The sequence below is a fragment of the Coenobita brevimanus genome, chromosome 57 (genome assembly GCF_032717465.1).
Source record: "Coenobita brevimanus isolate Jiangsu-jjx chromosome 57, ASM3271746v2, whole genome shotgun sequence".
Classification (NCBI taxonomy): domain Eukaryota; kingdom Metazoa; phylum Arthropoda; class Malacostraca; order Decapoda; family Coenobitidae; genus Coenobita; species Coenobita brevimanus.
Window position 1 is genome coordinate 39,361,218 of NC_137010.1, and position 18,194 is coordinate 39,379,411.

The 18,194-nt window shown below is 41.0% G+C and overlaps 1 protein-coding gene across 1 annotated transcript in view; it reads right to left on the bottom strand.

Moving 5' to 3' along the window:
* LOC145401965 (calcitonin gene-related peptide type 1 receptor-like) overlaps nucleotides 1–15,923 on the bottom strand; it is a 73,341-nt gene extending 57,418 nt beyond the window's left edge. The window contains exons 1-2 of the mRNA XM_080274070.1: nucleotides 15,832–15,923; nucleotides 11,231–11,357 (exon numbers count right to left, since the gene is read on the bottom strand). Of these exons, the coding sequence (XP_080130196.1) occupies nucleotides 11,231–11,357; nucleotides 15,832–15,923 (219 nt within the window). The remainder of the gene's footprint in view (nucleotides 1–11,230; nucleotides 11,358–15,831) is intronic.
* Nucleotides 15,924–18,194: the final 2,271 nt, after the last annotated feature.

An 18,194-nucleotide genomic window follows, 5' to 3' on the forward strand; every position in this document is an offset into this window, starting at 1 on the left:
AATTGTGCAGGGGTAAAGAAGGTACGGAGTCGGCTTAGCACACCTAATGTACTGCTTCCATGGTGGAAAATTCGATGACTATTTTGGCAATTCAAATCCATTTTATCCTGATAAACCAAGGTGGATACATTAAGATATTAAAGCCATGAAAATCACCCTCATACGTACCTTGGTTCATTAGACATGTAAGTATAGGAACCTGGTTAGTTCTCGCCATTCAAGTGAACAAGTCATATTTTATGTAATTTGTACAAATCTATTTTAATAAATAAGTATAAAACAAAATATCACCATATAATTCCATTTATTCGAGTTGCATGTAATATGATTCAGTATATTCCTAATCTATGAACTCTTTAGACGTTATGGTACAAAGTAAGTTTGTGACATTTCATTAGTGTCATTATTTATTCACATTCTGAATCGGACCAATCATATACTGCTGGGTAATTGTAAGTCTGTCAAAGTCAGGGTGTGATAACTAACTGTCAGTGTCTGCGTGAGACTCTAGGTGAATTGGTCTCTCCAAACACCCTGGAGTCAAAGATGGACCTACAAACGCCACACTTTTCGATGCAGGTCGGATTTTTTTATATTATTTTTGCACCTCCTGTGTTGTAATTTAAGTGTATATTGTAAGCTCTACCTCCTTATATATCTGGAGCAGCGAATTATGCACTATGATAGTGAATCTGTGTTGCATGTAGAAGATATTGTAAGAAAAAAAGGATGTTAAACTCTCTGATGTGGAATTCGAGGGTACCCATCATTTAATTATGCAGATTCGGGATGATCAAGACAATTTAGGAAAAGGATGGTTCGTCAGTGTCAGAACCACTGAGCTCTGTAATATGGAGGGGCAATCTCTGCAACAAGCGTGTGACTTTAGCCACCATACTGAAACACCACACTCGTCGCCTCCACCAGGGTAATGCAATTGGAACACTGTTCTTAGCTTGATGTCCCAGTTTCGCTGTTGCTTCCATAAGCTGTGTAGTGGGCCATGGCACTATATCTTGGCTGTGCAGTGGACCATGGCACTATATTTTCCAGATTCATTGGCTGATTTCAAAAGGCACTGGCGTCAGGTGTGGTGCATAAACATCATGGGCCCTGGCGGCGGGCACACAAACTACGCGGCGCTACCCATGAGAATGCCCCACCATATGATAGAGCTCAGTGGTCAGAACTACCGGTATTACCCCACAATTACCAAGTCATGGTCTTATCAAATGATAACATTACTTCTTTTACACATTTATATTATGATCACATAGTGAAACAACTCTTAACAGCCATCAGGGAATGAATATATATATATATATATATATATATATATATATATATATATATATATATATATATATATATATATAATGTATGTATGTATAAACAAATATGAAGAGGTTCATTTGGATTCAGAAGTTTAATTTTGTACCTGAGGAGAAAAAATGACTTTGAATTGATAAATTTTTGTTTTTAGCTAATCCAACTCACATAATTTTAAGAAAATGCCAAGTAATACTTGTAGCAAAACCATCCTACCCTTCTGTCCGAACCATCACCACTGGATGGGATGGTTCGGAAGACTTAGAAAATGGAGTTTCGTAAACTATTGCTTAAAACTGAAAAGAGCTATGGGTTTGATAATCTCAGGCTGAAGAACCAAAGGATGAGGCAACATTATAACATAAAGACGAGTATACTACTCCTATAATATAAACAAAGTCTTTACTGGACTTTAATTATATTTATATGAGTCTACAGACTTGAACTAGGAACCTCGGAACCCCACCCAAAATATTCCCAATTGGGCCCTGCAGCACCTAAGGCCGGCCCTGGCGCTGATCTAAAGTTACTACAGTTGCGGCGCGCGACTCTGAGGCTGTTATTATCGTGCCCTGGCTACCTGCCATTCAAAAGTGCTTCTGATTTCGTGTATAATATGAGACGCATGTGATTCATGTATAATATGTTCAAGTATAATAATATTCGTGTATAATATATTCATGCATATTAATATGATTCGTGTATAATATGATATGAAATCGGACGCACTTTTGAATGGTAGGTTGCCAGGGTACGATAATAACAACCTCAGAGTCGTGCGCCGCGACTATAGCTCTTTACACGCTAGGGTCCTAAAGATGAAGCCTTGTATGATCCGTGTCGTGTGCAGGGAAATATTAGTTATATGCTGAGCTCACGTTTGCAAACACCCTTTTAGATTCTGTAATACTCCCTACCTGCCTCCTTACTTAACTACCTGTTACCTAATCATCTACCTCCCAGCCTACCTCCAACATTTATTAAGGCAGCGACAGACAATCATTTAAAAAGTTTTGTACCAAGCTTATTTCTACAGGGCTGTATAAATATCATGATGACAGCATGTATTACTGCATTTTGAACGCCCCTTCCCGTGATACCAACTTAATACCGATACTGCTCTATATAAAGAAATTTGTTTTGTGGGCATGACCTTTTATATATATATTTTTTTTAGTCACTGTGACCTTGGGGTTCGCCTGAGGGAAGCGACCACTCAGATGAGGACACATTGTCAGGTGGAGAGGTTGCAACTGACAGCTCAATCGTCAAAATTGGTCAGTACTTGCGGTCCGTTAACAGAGCATGAATAGATTGATAAACAAATGGACATACAGAAAATTCCCATTCCGGCTCAGCTGAGCAAGGCCTCAACTACGACTTCGGGAATGAATAGGCACTCCTGTGTGACACGATGCTTAAACAGTTCTAACTCCACTTGTCCACTGCTGCCAACATGATTGATTACTAATGCCGATGCCTAGCTCTCCATTCCGTCAACTTTACCATGAGAGTTCTTTCAGAATCGGATTATAATCCCTGGGGCATTTTATCCTTATCATGGTCGCCTCTTCCCGTATTTTACCGCAGTTAATGCCAGGCATTTTCAACTGAAAGTGAGTATAGGAGCCTGGAAGGCTAAGTAGTGGTACCGTTAATTCTCCGATAGTCGGTACAGCTCTAGTGTTCTACACCAGTTAATGCCAGACCATTCGATTATGAGTAACAGATGTCGGAGTGTTGAGCCTGAAATTGAAGGTGTAACTGTAGGGGAGACCGGGTCTATTTGTTACATGTCCAAGTTGTTACACCCTCATTATCTCCATAATTATCCTATAGACATAGTAGTGGTCGTCGCCATGTTATGCAGCTTTCATGTAAAGGTAGAACCTGAAGTGGCAACTTGAAGGCGTTGCTTGAGTAGGAGCTACGGGAAAATAATTGATATTTTATCTGTCAAATTTTTTTTCCATGTTCAAAGTTATTTTGATATATCAATGTCACTTGTTGATGCAGCTGAGTCACCTGGTGAGTGGAACCATATACGAGCAGGTGAAAAGGCTATGAAATTCGCAAAGGTTTATGGTGGTGGAGTCATTTTTATAAATATACAATGACCAAGTGTACCGAAAAAGAGTGTTGGGTTTGGTTGTTATGGGTTAGTTGTTACAGTATCAATTTACTCAATTCGAGAACAACTGTACTAAATTATCCCAATATTTTCAGCTAATCATTTTAACCATGTCTGGAATTACCCAAGGAAAACAGACTGCCATGGAGGTAGCAGTCAAACGTGTTATGGATAATAATCATATACAGCAAAAGTGTTGCAGATCAGGACAGTGTAAAATAAAAGTAATATAATGGCTAATGAGCGGTGTTGGTAAAGGTATTCTTTATGTAGATCTAGGTGGCATCTGTGTTTATCTGTCAGTTTATCTGTCACTCTATCTGTCTACCTAATATATCTATCTATATCTATCTGTCTGTCTCAAACTCTCTATTTATTCCTTTATCTATCTATATCAATGAATGAGTCTGTCTATATAAATCAAGTTATTTTATATTTATCTTTCTTTCTCTCTCTGTCTATTTCTAAACAGTGAAAATGGAACAAGTGAGTGATTAAGTGAGTGCTGGTGACGGTGGTGGAGTAAATGAATGGCAGCAGTTGCACAACTGAATGATTGATACTGACAGAGGTTGTGATGAGTGACTGAATGCATGATAATTATATAATTCAATTTTACTTACACTACATCCAATATGCCACTACGCCTGTATTCACATGTTAATGACAATAGAATAATTATGGACATATTTGGGTTCTATAACATTCATATCAAATTACCCTGGGGTGCGTAACAAGTTGCCCAGTATCTGGGGTAAATTGTGACGAATGACATGCCATTATAAACCTTTAAATAACCATATGGCAAAAATGTTTTCGTTTATTTTGTCTATATTATTAATAAAAGGACATATTATCCTTCTTCCAGACAAAAATCATTATGGACTATTATACCGTTAACCTATGATGCAATGAGGAAAATAAAACAATTGTCACAACTAGACCCTGTCTGCCCTACTAAATACGCTGATATAACTGACCCATACACTGAAACGACGTCATTGTATTGTACAGGTTAGAAGAGATGAATTAGTGGTGGATAGAAAAGCATCATTATATTACATGGCTAAAAAACTCAAACTGAAACAAAAAAAACATCATCATACTGAATTTTAAAAAATAAATAAAGATCCAGAAAATGGCGACATCGTGCGGAGTCGTTTAGGACAGATGTACTACAAAAGCAGAAAATGCTTTATTTTACAGAAGTGTTTTATTCCAATTAAGTCAGACGATTTCAATCAAGTGAAAAATATAGGAGCCGGAAAGTGCCAGTGCTGTCACCGCAACTCTCTCATGGTCGGAACAACTCCACTATTGTATTCCAGCTAACATCAGACCATCCCCCTTTGCTGAACTTTTTAAGCGTTTCAGTAACACAGAGAGTAGGCCAGCATACTCTCCTATGCATTGCCCTAAAACAGTCAACGCCAAACTACATGCACATTACACACCACTTTCTTTTCTAAATTCCGCAAAAATAGTGTCTCAAAACCCAGTCTCGGAGTCCCCAAAGGGGGAGGGGTTAAGATGCCCACCCTCCGACCCTTTCCAGGATATGACAATGTGAGATTCATGGAATTATTGTCTGACTCACTCTGTATTCATTTCTGCAACGTTTGTGGCATTTCCTCTGGTTTTCTCCCTTTTGAAAGCAACCTCTCTTCCTCTAAACATTACTGAGACTCAGCTGCCTGAGGCGACAGATAGCAAATGTTTCTCTGTGTCCTCCTACTTTATTCTCACTCACAGCCAAGGGTGGCTGTTGTGTTTACGTACTCAACAACGTACTATGCTCTCGTGCTCTTGTACTTAAATCCTCTGAATTCTCTGCTCTCTGGATTTGTCTAGCTCATTAATCTCGCCTAAATACGTCTGTGTTGTGTACTTATCCCCTAATTCTACCAACTTTGAAAATTTTTTCAACTATCTTACTTCGAAGATGGATTACATCCTGTCAATTTTGGCTTTCGCTGAACTCTTCATTCTACTGTAGGTGATTTCAATGTTCACTTCCACACATGGCTCTCCTCTCCATTCACTGATTCACCTGGTGAATGCATCTTCATCTTTCTAATCCTTAAACCCTACACGTAGGGCAATATTTAATGCAGTCATCACCTCAATACAGGTAATTTCTCGGAAACTGCTGAAAATTGCTTGTTTTCAAACCTTAATAAATCGGGATGTATAGCCCTGAGGGAAACGAATTAATTACCATTTTACTCAAAACTCTTCCTCTTGCGAGTGAAAGTATCCCCAGGTCTGCAGATCCCTGCATTGATAAGTAATGACGTGAGGAAGAGAACTAATTTTCAGTGCGTGAGAGGAAGTGTTTGTGCATCTACCCGCTGTGCCGACTATGGCTTTGCTCTCAGTGTGATAACTTACTCCACTACTAGATAAACTAGACAATGTTGCATCCAAGGCATGCCTTATGGCACTATCACTGAGCCCTTTTCTAGTATCCTTGGAAAGAGGCTTGGCAGGGGTGGATGATGCAATTGGCTACATGCGGCGCACACGGAATCAGACAAAGAGGAACCTGAAGAAAGTGTTGTACACCTGGCAAAGGCAAGAGACAAGCTGACTCTCACCTGTGTGGTATAGAGGGACTCCTTCCCTACCCTCTGGTGGCGAGAAGAAATGGCAGCCAGTTCAAACTGGTGATGGGAAGCCACTTCCGCATATAGCCTCTACACAGCAGGCCCATGGAAGCCAGAATGTGATGTGTATATACAGTACGTTCCCTGGCGGATGGAGGTTAATGACCTACAGCAGCTTATACAGCACCCAGTCCATATCCCTGATTGCCTTGTAGGGAGTTGCAACATACCTGACCTCTTACTTACAACAAATCCTACTGCTTACTCTGTAAGTCTTTTCTCTCTGATGGGCTCCTCCAGTCACAATCTTATCACCTTGACCTTTCCTCTTGCTCCAGTAAGACCTGTAGACCTTCCAAAGATGCGGCGGTTATGGTACTTTGGAGCTACTAAATGGGAGGTGCTCAGGGAGTACATCTTTTATTTTCCCTGGAATGATTTTTGCATAGATGACTGAGAGTCGTCTGAGTGTGCCTGGTGCATTACAGAGGTTATTTTCTTGGGCACAGACGCATACATTCCTTTCTCTTATCCAGTGACTAATGCAAAAAATTCCTTGATTTAATCACACCTGTTCTAAAGCTGTCCACAAGAAGAAAGTCAACAAAAATTACCATCCTCAACCCACCCCCGAATCTCATCTCAATTGTGTCTCTGCTTGGAACCGTGTGAAGTCTGTTCTTCACTCTGCTGAGAATAATTTCATTCATTCTAAATGCTCTGAACTCTCCGACTCAAATTCTTCCCGCTCCTTCTGGCACCTTGCCAAAAACCATTATCACAACACTATTTCATCCTCCTTCCCTCCTGTCTTCTGATGGTTCTGTAACTGCTATTGAAAAAAGCAGATCTACCGGTACTTGCTCACATTTTCTCCTCCAATTCCAACTTAAACGATTCCAGTGCTGTTCTTTCAACTCTCCCCTCCCCCCGACTTCCTCATGACTGACATTAAAATGTCTTTATTTGATGTACTTCCTGCCTTTAGTGGGCTCAATACGCTCGATACAAACAAGATATATGGGTCTAATGGGGTCCTTCCTGTTGTCCTTGTGGTTCTGTGCTTACACTTTACCATAGTAAACTATTACATTATTGTCTGTTGACTTGTACCTTTACTTCTTGCTGGAAGTTTGCTCAGATTTAGCCTTTCCCAAAAAGGGTCACCATTCCCAGTCCTCAAGCAATTGCTTTAACATCCTGCATTTCAATTTTTATGTTATTTTTCATCTATTCTTTAAAAAAAATTAAACCACCACTCCTATCATAACCTTCTTTCTGATTGTCAGTATGGATTCCTCCAAGGACGCTCCATAGGCGATCTTCACACCTTCCTTTCATACTCCTGGTCATCCTCCTTTCGGGACTTCGGCGAAAGCATGTCATTGTACTGAAAGACTGGCGGTCGAGTATGGCATAAACCTTTGATTTTCAAACTGCCCTCTTATGATTTCTATCCTTCCATCTGTGCTTTCATCTCTAGCTTCCTTCCTGGTCGTTCGATAGCTGCAGGTTGTAGATGACCACCGTTCTTCTCCTAGAGTTATTAATAGTGGTGTTCCTCGGGGTTCTGTCCTATCACAAACTCCTCTTTATATTCACCAATGACTTCCAAAGCTGCACTTCTCACCCTATCCACTGATATGCTGATGACCCCATCCTTCACCTTTCCTCTGCGTTTGCAGCGTCTATCTCAGCAGTTACTTCGACAAACAAGGTATGAGGCTATGGCATACTTAATGTCTGACTTGGCCTATATCTCTGGTTGGGGCAAAAGTAATCTTGTTTTCAATGCATCGAAGACTCAGGTATTACATCATTCGATCCGTCCTAATCGTTCGCAAGAATGTTCCTTAATTATTAACAATATCCAAGTCAATCCTGCATCATCATTAAACGTACTTGAGGTTTCATTCTCTCAGGATTTATTTTGGAAAAATCATATTACCTCTCTTGTAGAATCTGCTTCCAAGAGATTATCTGTGCTAAGCCGACTTTGTGCCTTCTTTTTCCCTGTACAGTTGTTGCCTTGATACACGGGTATTATTCGCCCCTGTGTTAAGTACAACTCTTGTGAGTGGGGAGGCTCAGTACATACAGCTCTTCTCAACAAGGTGGAGTCAAAGGCTTTTCATCTCGTCAGTTCTCTTCTTCTTAGTCATTTCAAGTGCCGTCTCTTCACGGCACTGTTGCATCTTTATTTTTTTCCCATCATTACTTCAATGGTCACTGCTCCTCAGATTTTTTTTTTTTTTTTTTTTTTTTTTTTTTTGCGAGGAAGAAGGAACCAAAGGCATGAGCCCGCAGTAACAGTTCCCTCCAAGAGAAAAACAAAATACAATAGAGAGCCAAATTCAAGATCCGATCATTTTGAGATGCCTGGACACACTACGTTTGAAAGACTGGAGATCATAGGCAGAAGGAAATACAGACAGAGGGAGACAGTTCCAGAGCTGACCTGTTGCATAAATGAAAGACTGGGAGTAACGGTTAACTCTTGCATTAGAGAGTTGGACAGAAAAGGGATGAGAGTTTGCTGCCAGACGGGTGCTACGCGCCCGTCGTAGAGGTGGAGGAATGCAAGCAGACAGTTCAGAGGAGCAGTGACCATTAAAGTAGCGATAGAAAAGAGATAAAGATGCAACAGTGCGGCGAAGAGACAGAGGTTGAAGGGAGTCAGTAAGAGGAGTAGAGTTAATGAGACGAAAATCCTTTTACTCAACACTACTGAGAAAGAGCTGTATGTGGGGAGCCTCCCCACACATGAGAGTTGTATTCCACACAGGGGCGGATAAAACCCCTGTATAGAGTCAACAATTGTGCAGGGGTAAAGAAAGAGCGGAGTCGGCTTAGCACACCCAATCTCTTGGAAGCAGATTTTAAAAGAGATGTAATATGATCTTTCCAAAGATAAGTCCCGAGTAAATGAAACCCCAAGCATGTTCAAGGATGATGCAGGATTAATCTGAATATTATTAAACATTAGTGGGTATACCTGTGGAAGATTTTGTCGGGTTGATAGGTGTAAGAACTGAGTCTTAGATGCATTAAAGACAACCATATTATTTTTACCCCAGTCAGAGATATGAGCCAAGTCAGACATTAGGTGTGCCATAGCCTCATCCCTTGTTTCTTGAAGTAACTGTTGAGATGGGCGTTGCGGGAACCGAATGGAAAGGTGAAGGGTGGAGTCATCAGCGTATGAGTGGATAGGGTTAGATGTACAGCTTAGAAGATCACTGATGAATAAAAGGAAGAGAGTTGGTGATAGGACAGAGCCCTGAGGAACACCACTGTTGATAGATCTAGGAGAAGAACGATGGCCGTCTACGACAGCAGCCATAGAACGACCAGAAAGGAAGCTATCTCCTCCACCATTACGGCGGGAGCGTAGCACCCGTCTGGCAGCAAATTCTCATCCCTTTTCTGTCCACCTCTCTTGCAAGGGTTAATAGTGACTCCTCGTCTTTTTTGTATACAACAGGTCAATTCTGGAACTGTCTTCCTTTATCTGTATTTCCTACTGCTTATGACCTCCGGTCATTTAAAGTCAGTGTGTCCAGGGATCTCGAAGTGAACCGACTTTGAATGTGGACTTTTTTTTTTTTTTTTTTTCTCGGAGGGAGCAATATTGTGGTCTTCCAGCATTTGATTCTTTCTTCCTGGCATTAAAAACACCTGCGAGTTATTATGGACGCCTGATTATGTTGATGATGGTGTAATTAACTCTCTAATTGTCAGAATAACTCTTGTATTCAGCTTCAGGCAACGCCTGCTTATTTTATTAATATGAAAATGAGTCCCGGGGGCATATTCTCGTGAACTCAGAAGGCTTCTGCCACCTCTTTCTTAGCGATTTATCCTTCACATTACACCTACTGTAAACACTGTCTTGTAAGTTATTCTTTTCGTTTCAGTAGCGACATGGGTTGTACACATAACACTACACCTTTCCCATTCCAATTTGTTGTTCATATTACACCTAAATACTCTCTTGTTTGTTACTCTTGCCTCTTCATCACCGGCAAAGGCTACAGACATAAAACAAGACCAGAGTGAAGTGTTGTCTGCAGAAATAAACTGCTAAGGATGAAGTACAAGGCAGACTCCCCACACCATCACTACGATGACTTTCTGCTATAATCATACAATCAGGAGATTATTTCAATCACCTTACAACGATCTCTTGCACCGAGAAGGTTGATGATGGCTATTATCGAACTCCTTAAATTCAAAACACTTCTCTTAACCTGAAACAAATCGTCTAATGGTGGGAAAAGCATGCTTAAAAAATGGATCATCTGACTACAGGGTTTACTGACGAGAATATGAAACAGGAGTTTTTATTTGTATCTGGCATAGACATGACAGTCCATCACCTAAGGCCCAGCTGTACCCCTACATGCCACGCCCCTTCACATGTCACCACTTTGGTGCAAATATCCACTGTTCATTCTGAATCCATTCAGGAGCTTTTAATTAAGAGTTTGTGTAATAATATTAGCAGGAGTACTTTCATTACTTATCTGCTGTTCGTGTGGAATTTGTTCCAACGATACTTAAATAATCAAACCGTTCCCTGCCCCATCCTGTAAGTAAGATGCTGTCCTTTCGGACAGCATCTTACTTCGCTAACCACATGGCCACTACATTAGAGATAACTCATTAAATCCACTAACTTTTTGCTTTATTTTAGTGTTGCTACCCTGTGTTGATTTTATTCGTTAGGAAGGACTTTTATTAATGAATGGTTTTGTGAAGATTTTATCTATTTTCGCTGACTCTAAGACTCTCTCTAAAAGATACAGACTCGACAGAAGGCAGCAAAAATAAAATGACAAATGTGACACTGGAGTGAAGAATGAAGTAAAAAACAAAAAAAATGGTCGCAGGAAGGAAAGAATTAAATATGCCACTGATTGATGTGGTAACCCTTTCAGTCCGACGAAGAAGTGTTAGTAATCCATTCCCACTGCCACCAGATGACATTAATCAGCTTGGCCAAGTGAAGGTGTTAATGGAGGCTGTAACTAAACCATTCTATTCGAAAAGTCTCGAAAGTTGAATGAAATAGTGAAGGGGTAGTAAGAGCGAATAATTTATAAGTCACTGGAGTTAGGTGGCTATAGTACTGAACAGCAGAGTGTGTGTGTGTGCAACGTACCGAGTTCTGCAGCAGTGTGTCTGGGTTGGCGGCCACCTCGCGGTACCACACAATCCACAGGCTGTTGTTGGCCACGAAACTCACGAACAGGTTCTTGTGCAGCCGAATACGGGTGCACTGCAGCGACCTGGCCGGGGGAGAGTGGGGGAAACGTGGACACCATGTGTGATAATAGAGATATTATACAGATCAAGTATTTGAGGCATTTATTACACACACACACACACACACACACACACACACACACACACACACACACACACACACACACACGAAGCGACACAATAAACATGGCGCGGTTCACAATGTTATTAGAGATCTGTTAATGTGAAAGGCATTAAATTCAGCAGCAAGTAATCAATGGACCAATGCCTGTGGGAAATATGATGATGGATATCCCACTTCGGTGTTTTTTTCTTCCCTGGATATAGATCCTGCCCACTCCATTCATAATAGTTGGAATGGGATGATGGTGATGATGATGATGATGATGATGATGATGATGATGATGATGATGATGATGATTATCCCTTTCAGTATTAACCTATGCACCACGACGACGTCCTTTATATTATATCTTGCAACTTACATACGATATTAATCGGTGTAGAAAAGACTTCACTTTGAAGGGGCTAAGTATTGCCTCTATTAACCTCTTCACTGCTAGGGAGCTTTCCCACATTGAACAAAATCGTCCAGCCACAACAAAAATAAAAGGAAGTTACAAGCGTCCACACCTGAAGGTGTGTAATGTGCCCGAGAGAGTAAGCTTGTTGTTGTTTTAGGCAAAAGACAGTGTGAACTGCGCCGTCCTGATTGTCTGATACGAGTGCATACTTTGAAATAATTTATCTTGTTTCAGAATATGCAACCTAACTCTTTAGGGGCTTTGAACTCTTATGCCAAAAAAAAAAAAAAAAAAAAAAAAAAAGCTGGTTGAAGCACAGTGGCGTACCTGAGGGGGGCAGGGGGGGGGGTGTTTGAAACTGTCCCCCGGGCCCCCAATTGAGGGGGCCCCAAAAAACCCTTAATAATTTATAAGCTTTTGTGTTAATATTTAAAAATATTATTTATCATCCCGACAATCCTGAGTGAGATATTAGATAAGTTTGAGGGCCCCGCAAAGAACCTAGCCCCCCGGGCCCCCAAATCTTTAGGTACGCCCCTGTTGAAGCACCTGACTCAGCTTTTTTGCTCAATTCTGCTTTTCATTTTAATACTTTTAAGCACTATGCTGGGAGTTTTGAGAAAAGCACCTTAAATAATATCTACTGCTGTTACATAACCTTTCATACCATGGTCGAAGGTTTGTGGTAGTTTTAATAATTTTTGAGAACTTCCAACGGTGTGTGTAGGTCGGTTGTAGCTTCAATAATATCCGAGAGAGCACAATCTTACTGCTGATTTGGTGCTTTTTTTTTTTTTTCTTTAGCAATGTGGTGACGAATGTTGAGAAATGTCACTTAGGTGGCACCTATTGCTTTCTCATTAACTTTCTGTGGATGTCCATAGAGCCTCTGTTGCTTTACAGTTCTCATAAATAACAAACATTGCGTGCTGTTTGATACTCTATTTTTTACATATTTTTTCATCGCATGGTTGAAAATAAAGAAGTATGAAATACATAAGTTTTCAAACAATGCGTTTAAACCAGCTGCAGTTTTGATAGTGTCTAAAATTTAACAGCTTTGGTGCTATGTGTTATACACGTGGCTGGAGTTGGAGGGAGAAGGGGAATATTTTTCTCGAGATGAGTTGGATGTTCACATCTTCGTGTCCCACTCTCACCCACCCAACCATACATCCAACGCGTGAAGATTTTACTTAGCTGAGAATACGTTATAGAGTTTGAGTGTTAATACTGTCACTGTTTACCATCTCATGGTCGGGACAACTTTAGAACTTTATTCCATCTAATGCCAGACGATTTTATCCTGGCGAGAGTAAGTTATAGGAGTCTGTAAGTAAAGTAACCAGGGAGCAATTGCGAAAGGATTTAAATACACAATGATATGTTGTGACGTCAAGAATAATAATGGTAAAAAAAAAACTTCCACACCATTAGAATGTGACCAAACGAGCAAGATTGTATTTTTGGCCTTTTTTTACTACATCTGGCTCTTTTTGGAAAATGACTGGTACCAACGTAAGGTAATTTGCATGACAGCTTCAATAAGGTACGGCATGTCATGATTGGCCACATGGTCATGGGGGGGGGATGACGCATTGTTCTTGCAGAAGGGATAGGTTTGGGCGTCTTCAATTATAGTTTGCTCTTAGTGGGGAAAAGTCTAGCTTTCTCTGGAAGGCAATCTTCATGGCAATGTGAAAATGATACACCATGCCACACTGGTTAAACTGCTGAGAAGGCAACACAGTTTTGGTGTACTTCAGTCAGGAAAATTTACAAGCCACTTGAGACAAGACTTTCACGCGACAGTTTTTGCCTGAAGTGGTGTTTTCCCTCACTTCGCTCGCCCGTACATCAACATAATAATAATAATAATAATAATAATAATGATCATGATGACGATGATGATGATGATGATGATGATGATGATGATGAGGAGGAGGAGAAGGAGAAGGAGGAGGAGGAGGGGGAGGAACCCAGAGAGTGCAACATACGCACCCTACAAGTGGTTTGTGCACCGAATATTTGAGGTTGCCATCTGACCTTGACCACTGATCAATTGTTCGAAAGATCGATTTACAGTGCCTCATTCTTGCCCGACCATGAACCCTTCCACTAAGCATGGTCCAAGTTGGTTTAAAACAGTCCAGTTGACCTTGTTCTGTGACCTTGACAGTTGATATATTGTTTTCAATATCAGTTCTGTTCATTCATGGCAGACCCTGAATCTTTCAACAAAGTTTGGTCGAAATAGAAAAAAAAAAACGTTTAATTTATAAGGTCGAACATTTGACCTTATCCAGTGAACTTGAGCTTTGGCGGGTTGTTGTCAAAACTTAATTACTTTCACAAAACCCGGTCTAAGAATTGTTTATGATGATCGTGCCATGTTACCATGACGCTTGATCTTTCCCTGTGACCTTGATCTTTCATTGTCCTCAAAATCGAATCCTTCTATCCGTGCTTAGCTTGAACATTTGCACAAAGATTGGTCCAGATTGGATGAAAACTGTTTTAAGTTGAACTTAGCGTGTGACCTTGACCATTGACCTATTGTTAAAAAAAAAAAAAAAGTCACCTCTTGGCTGATGCTGAATATTATCCTCAAAATTAATTTAAAACAAATCAAAACCTTTAAAAATTACTTCTTCTTTTTTTTTTTTTTTTCAAACACACGTACAAGCCAAATTTTTATCTTGTCCCGTGTCCTTGACCTTAGACTGATTGTTCTCAAAATTGAATGCCTTTGTTCTTGCCTTACCTTGAACACTTCCACCCTTCCACCGGATTTGATTGAAATCGTTACTAAGTTATTATGTTCACACACACACACACACACACACACACACACACACACACACACAAGAACTGGTATGTAAATGACCTGACGGCAAGAAAGATTATATTATATGAAGCGTCACGACGACGAGAAAAAAAGATGAATAAAAAATGAAACCAAGCCTCGTGATACAAATGACGTCAAGGCAGTACAAATAAAACACAACAGATTTCAGCGAAAAAGGAATAAAATACATAAGGCATGACAGCAGCAAAAGTATTAACATAAACGACGCCTTAGAACAAAGATTTTATCTGTCTATATATATATATATATATATATATATATATATATATATATATATATATATATATATATATATATGTTGTGCAGGTGTGCAGTGCTCCAGTAATTGAAGTATGTTGTGCAGTGCTCCAGTAATTGAAGTATTAACTTCAGGAGGAGACTCCTGGGATAAATGTAAAACATACATGTTCAAAGAAAATATGTTGCATTCACTACAGCTGTGTAATAAATGGCATTTAAATCTGTATTGTGGTAATGGGATATCCACTTCCACCCTATGTCACCATCCTCTGTACTCTTCATTACATATTCTTACTGAGAATTTGCAAGCAATAATAAAACAGTGCTCCATGAAGAGTCAAACCTGACAGTAAAGTAATAAAGAGTATGGAAGGCGGTAACACAGGGTGGAATTGGATACAGTATGTTACCTATTACCACCATTCAAACTTAAATACTTTGAATTCATAATGGTAGTGAATCCGAGATTTGTTCATGATATATTTGTGTCTTAGAATGACCCTAGGAATCACATCCTGAAGCTGGTACGTCAACTCGTGGGACATCCTCTTTGTATGCGTGTCTATATCTATATATCTATCTATGCATCTATCTATAATAGATAGATAGATATCAGGTCAATTAAACACTCTAAGAGCTAGGCCTCGCAGCCACCTCACCGCTGCTGGTGGTCTATAAGGTGTGAGAGCACCACACATATAGTGATGTTTCCTTTCGGATTCCCACACTATATATGGTGCTGTCACACCTTTTAGATCCGCAGCGGCCACGTGGCTATGAGCCCCCACTCGTTTTAATCGACCTGATGATATACTGCAATCTGTCATTACACACACACACACACACACACATAGTTGAACTAACCTGAAGTAGCAGAAGATGACGAGTGATATAGCCAGGGCCAGGAGGGAGACGGAGTACCCGCTGATGTAGATTGTGTTCACCATCTGCCGCATCTGTGGGGAAGTAGGGCTGAAGTACACTAGTAGTAGTAGTAGTAGTCGTTCCATAGGCAGTCTGGCCGAACAGCCCCGAGTCCCTTAGGAAGGCCATGGCCGAGACCGGGCTTTCCCACAGAGCTCTCAAAGAGTGTATGTTGTGTTGTTGGCGTAGGTGATTGTGTGCAATGCAGTCTTCCATAATGTGCTTAATAGTATGGGGTGCTGTGTTGCATCCTGGACAGGCATCAGCAACGGAGTCGTCCAGCCTCTTCTGGTAGCTTAAGAGTGCTGGATGGTGCCCACATCTCAGCCTGGCCAGGTGGACCCTGTCCTCACAAGGAAGATAGGATTCAGAAGGGTGGATGTCAGGAGGCCGTGCATCCAGCTGTGTGTTGTCTTTCAGTGACTGAATGGAGCGGCGAGTGATCTGAGTGTGGATATGCTTCTGGAAGCTGGTCTGAGGTGGGCGAAGGGGGAGAGATGACAGTATTTGTGTATGGTATCGTGTGCTGGGTGTTGTTGTGATGTTCCTTGGTGTGGGTGGATGTGCTGCCATGTACTGTAGTGGGTGTTGTGGGTTTGTGGAGGCTGCAGCAAGAAACTGGGTGCCTCTCATGTCTAGGTGATCCTTGACTTTGAGGACTTTGGTTTCTTGATGTAGGTGGTCTGTGGGTGTAGTAGCTGTGCAGCCTGTGATTATTTTTAGGGCCTTGTTCTGTATGGTCTGTAGAGTGTTATAGTGTGTTTGGGTGAGGTTAGAAGCCCAGGCAGGGTTTGCATAATTCATCACTGAACGTATGTATTGTTTGTATACTGTGGTGGTGGTTTTGTTTGTTGTGTCCGATGTTGTATGGGCAAGTGACCTCAAAGGATTGAGTCTTGGTGTTATTTTATTTTTAATGTTTGTGATGTGTTGTTTAAATGACATTGATGTATTGTATATTACACCAAGGATTTTGGGTGTGTGTGTGGTAGGGGGGTGTTGATTATGGTGAGGAGTGGGATGTGACTGTGTTCTACTGGGGGTTTGTGAGAAGGTGATTTCAACGCCAAGTCGTCGGCCTGTAGATTTGGCTGGGGCTTTTTCGAGCCTGTTTGTGGTGAACCATTCGTGTAGTGTGTTGAGGTAAGGTTGAATGATGTGTGCAGCTGTGTTTGCGTTTTGGTGCGTACATGTAAGTGTTATATCATCTGCATAGGAAGCTATGTGTATCTGTGGGGTGTGGGGTGTGGGTACGTCGTGCATGTATAGGTTAAAGAGTGTAGGGGACAAAACAGATCCTTGGGGGAAGCCGTTTGTGAAGTTTCTGATGTTAGAAGACTAACCGGCATGTGTTACGTGTGCACATCTGCCTGCTAAGTAGTTTGCCAGCCATCTTTTTGTGTTATTGTGCATGTTTGTGTTGAGTATTTTGTTTGTGAGGTTGTGACGGGGGATGGCATCAAAAGCTCTGCTGATGTCTAGTGTGACTAGGAGCGTTCTGTGTGGTGGCCTAGCTGAATTCATGCCATCAAAAACTCTCTCTGTAAGGTCTGTAAGAAGGGTGTTTGTGGAGTGTAGTGGCCTAAAGCCATGTTGTGACTGGGCTAGGGGAATGTGAGGTGCGACTAGTTGTAGTACCAGTCGTTCAGTGACTTTAGAGGGGGTGCAGAGGAGTGTGATGGGGCGATGTGAGGAGTGTTACGTAGGGTCTTTGTTGGGTTTAGGGATAGTGATGATATTGCCATGCTTCAAGATGTTGGGTATTATGTTGTGTGAGTAGCTGCAGTTTGATATGTTGGTGAGTTCTTGTATGCCTTATGGTCCTAGGTGTTTAAGTTCAGTGTTGCTTATGTTGTATGGTCCACAGGCAGATGAGTGCTTGAGGTTGTTAATGATGTGCTTCGTCTGGTTGTAAGTGAAAGGTGCGTAGTCTGGGTCTGTGGGAAACTGTCTCTTACGTCGGATGATACGTCGGTCTTCGGGATGGGGGTTTAGATGGCTGACTTGTGAAAAGTGATTGATGAGAGTGTTTGCTTGTTGTTTGTTTGAGGGTATGGTGTCTGTCGTTGTGATGGCAGCGTGTGATTGTGTGGTGTTGCTGTTGGAAAGTGTGATGCTGTTTAGTGCTTTGTAGAGTTTACTGATGTTTGTTTTGTGGTCAAGTGTTTGGTGGTAATTTTTCCAGTTTAGTGTTTGCTGTTCTGATATTTTATTGTTTATTTGAGTGTTGAGTTCTTGTATTTGTTGTATGGTGTCTTGTGTATGGGGTGTTGGGGAGTGTCGCAGTGTGTCCCGTTGTCTGA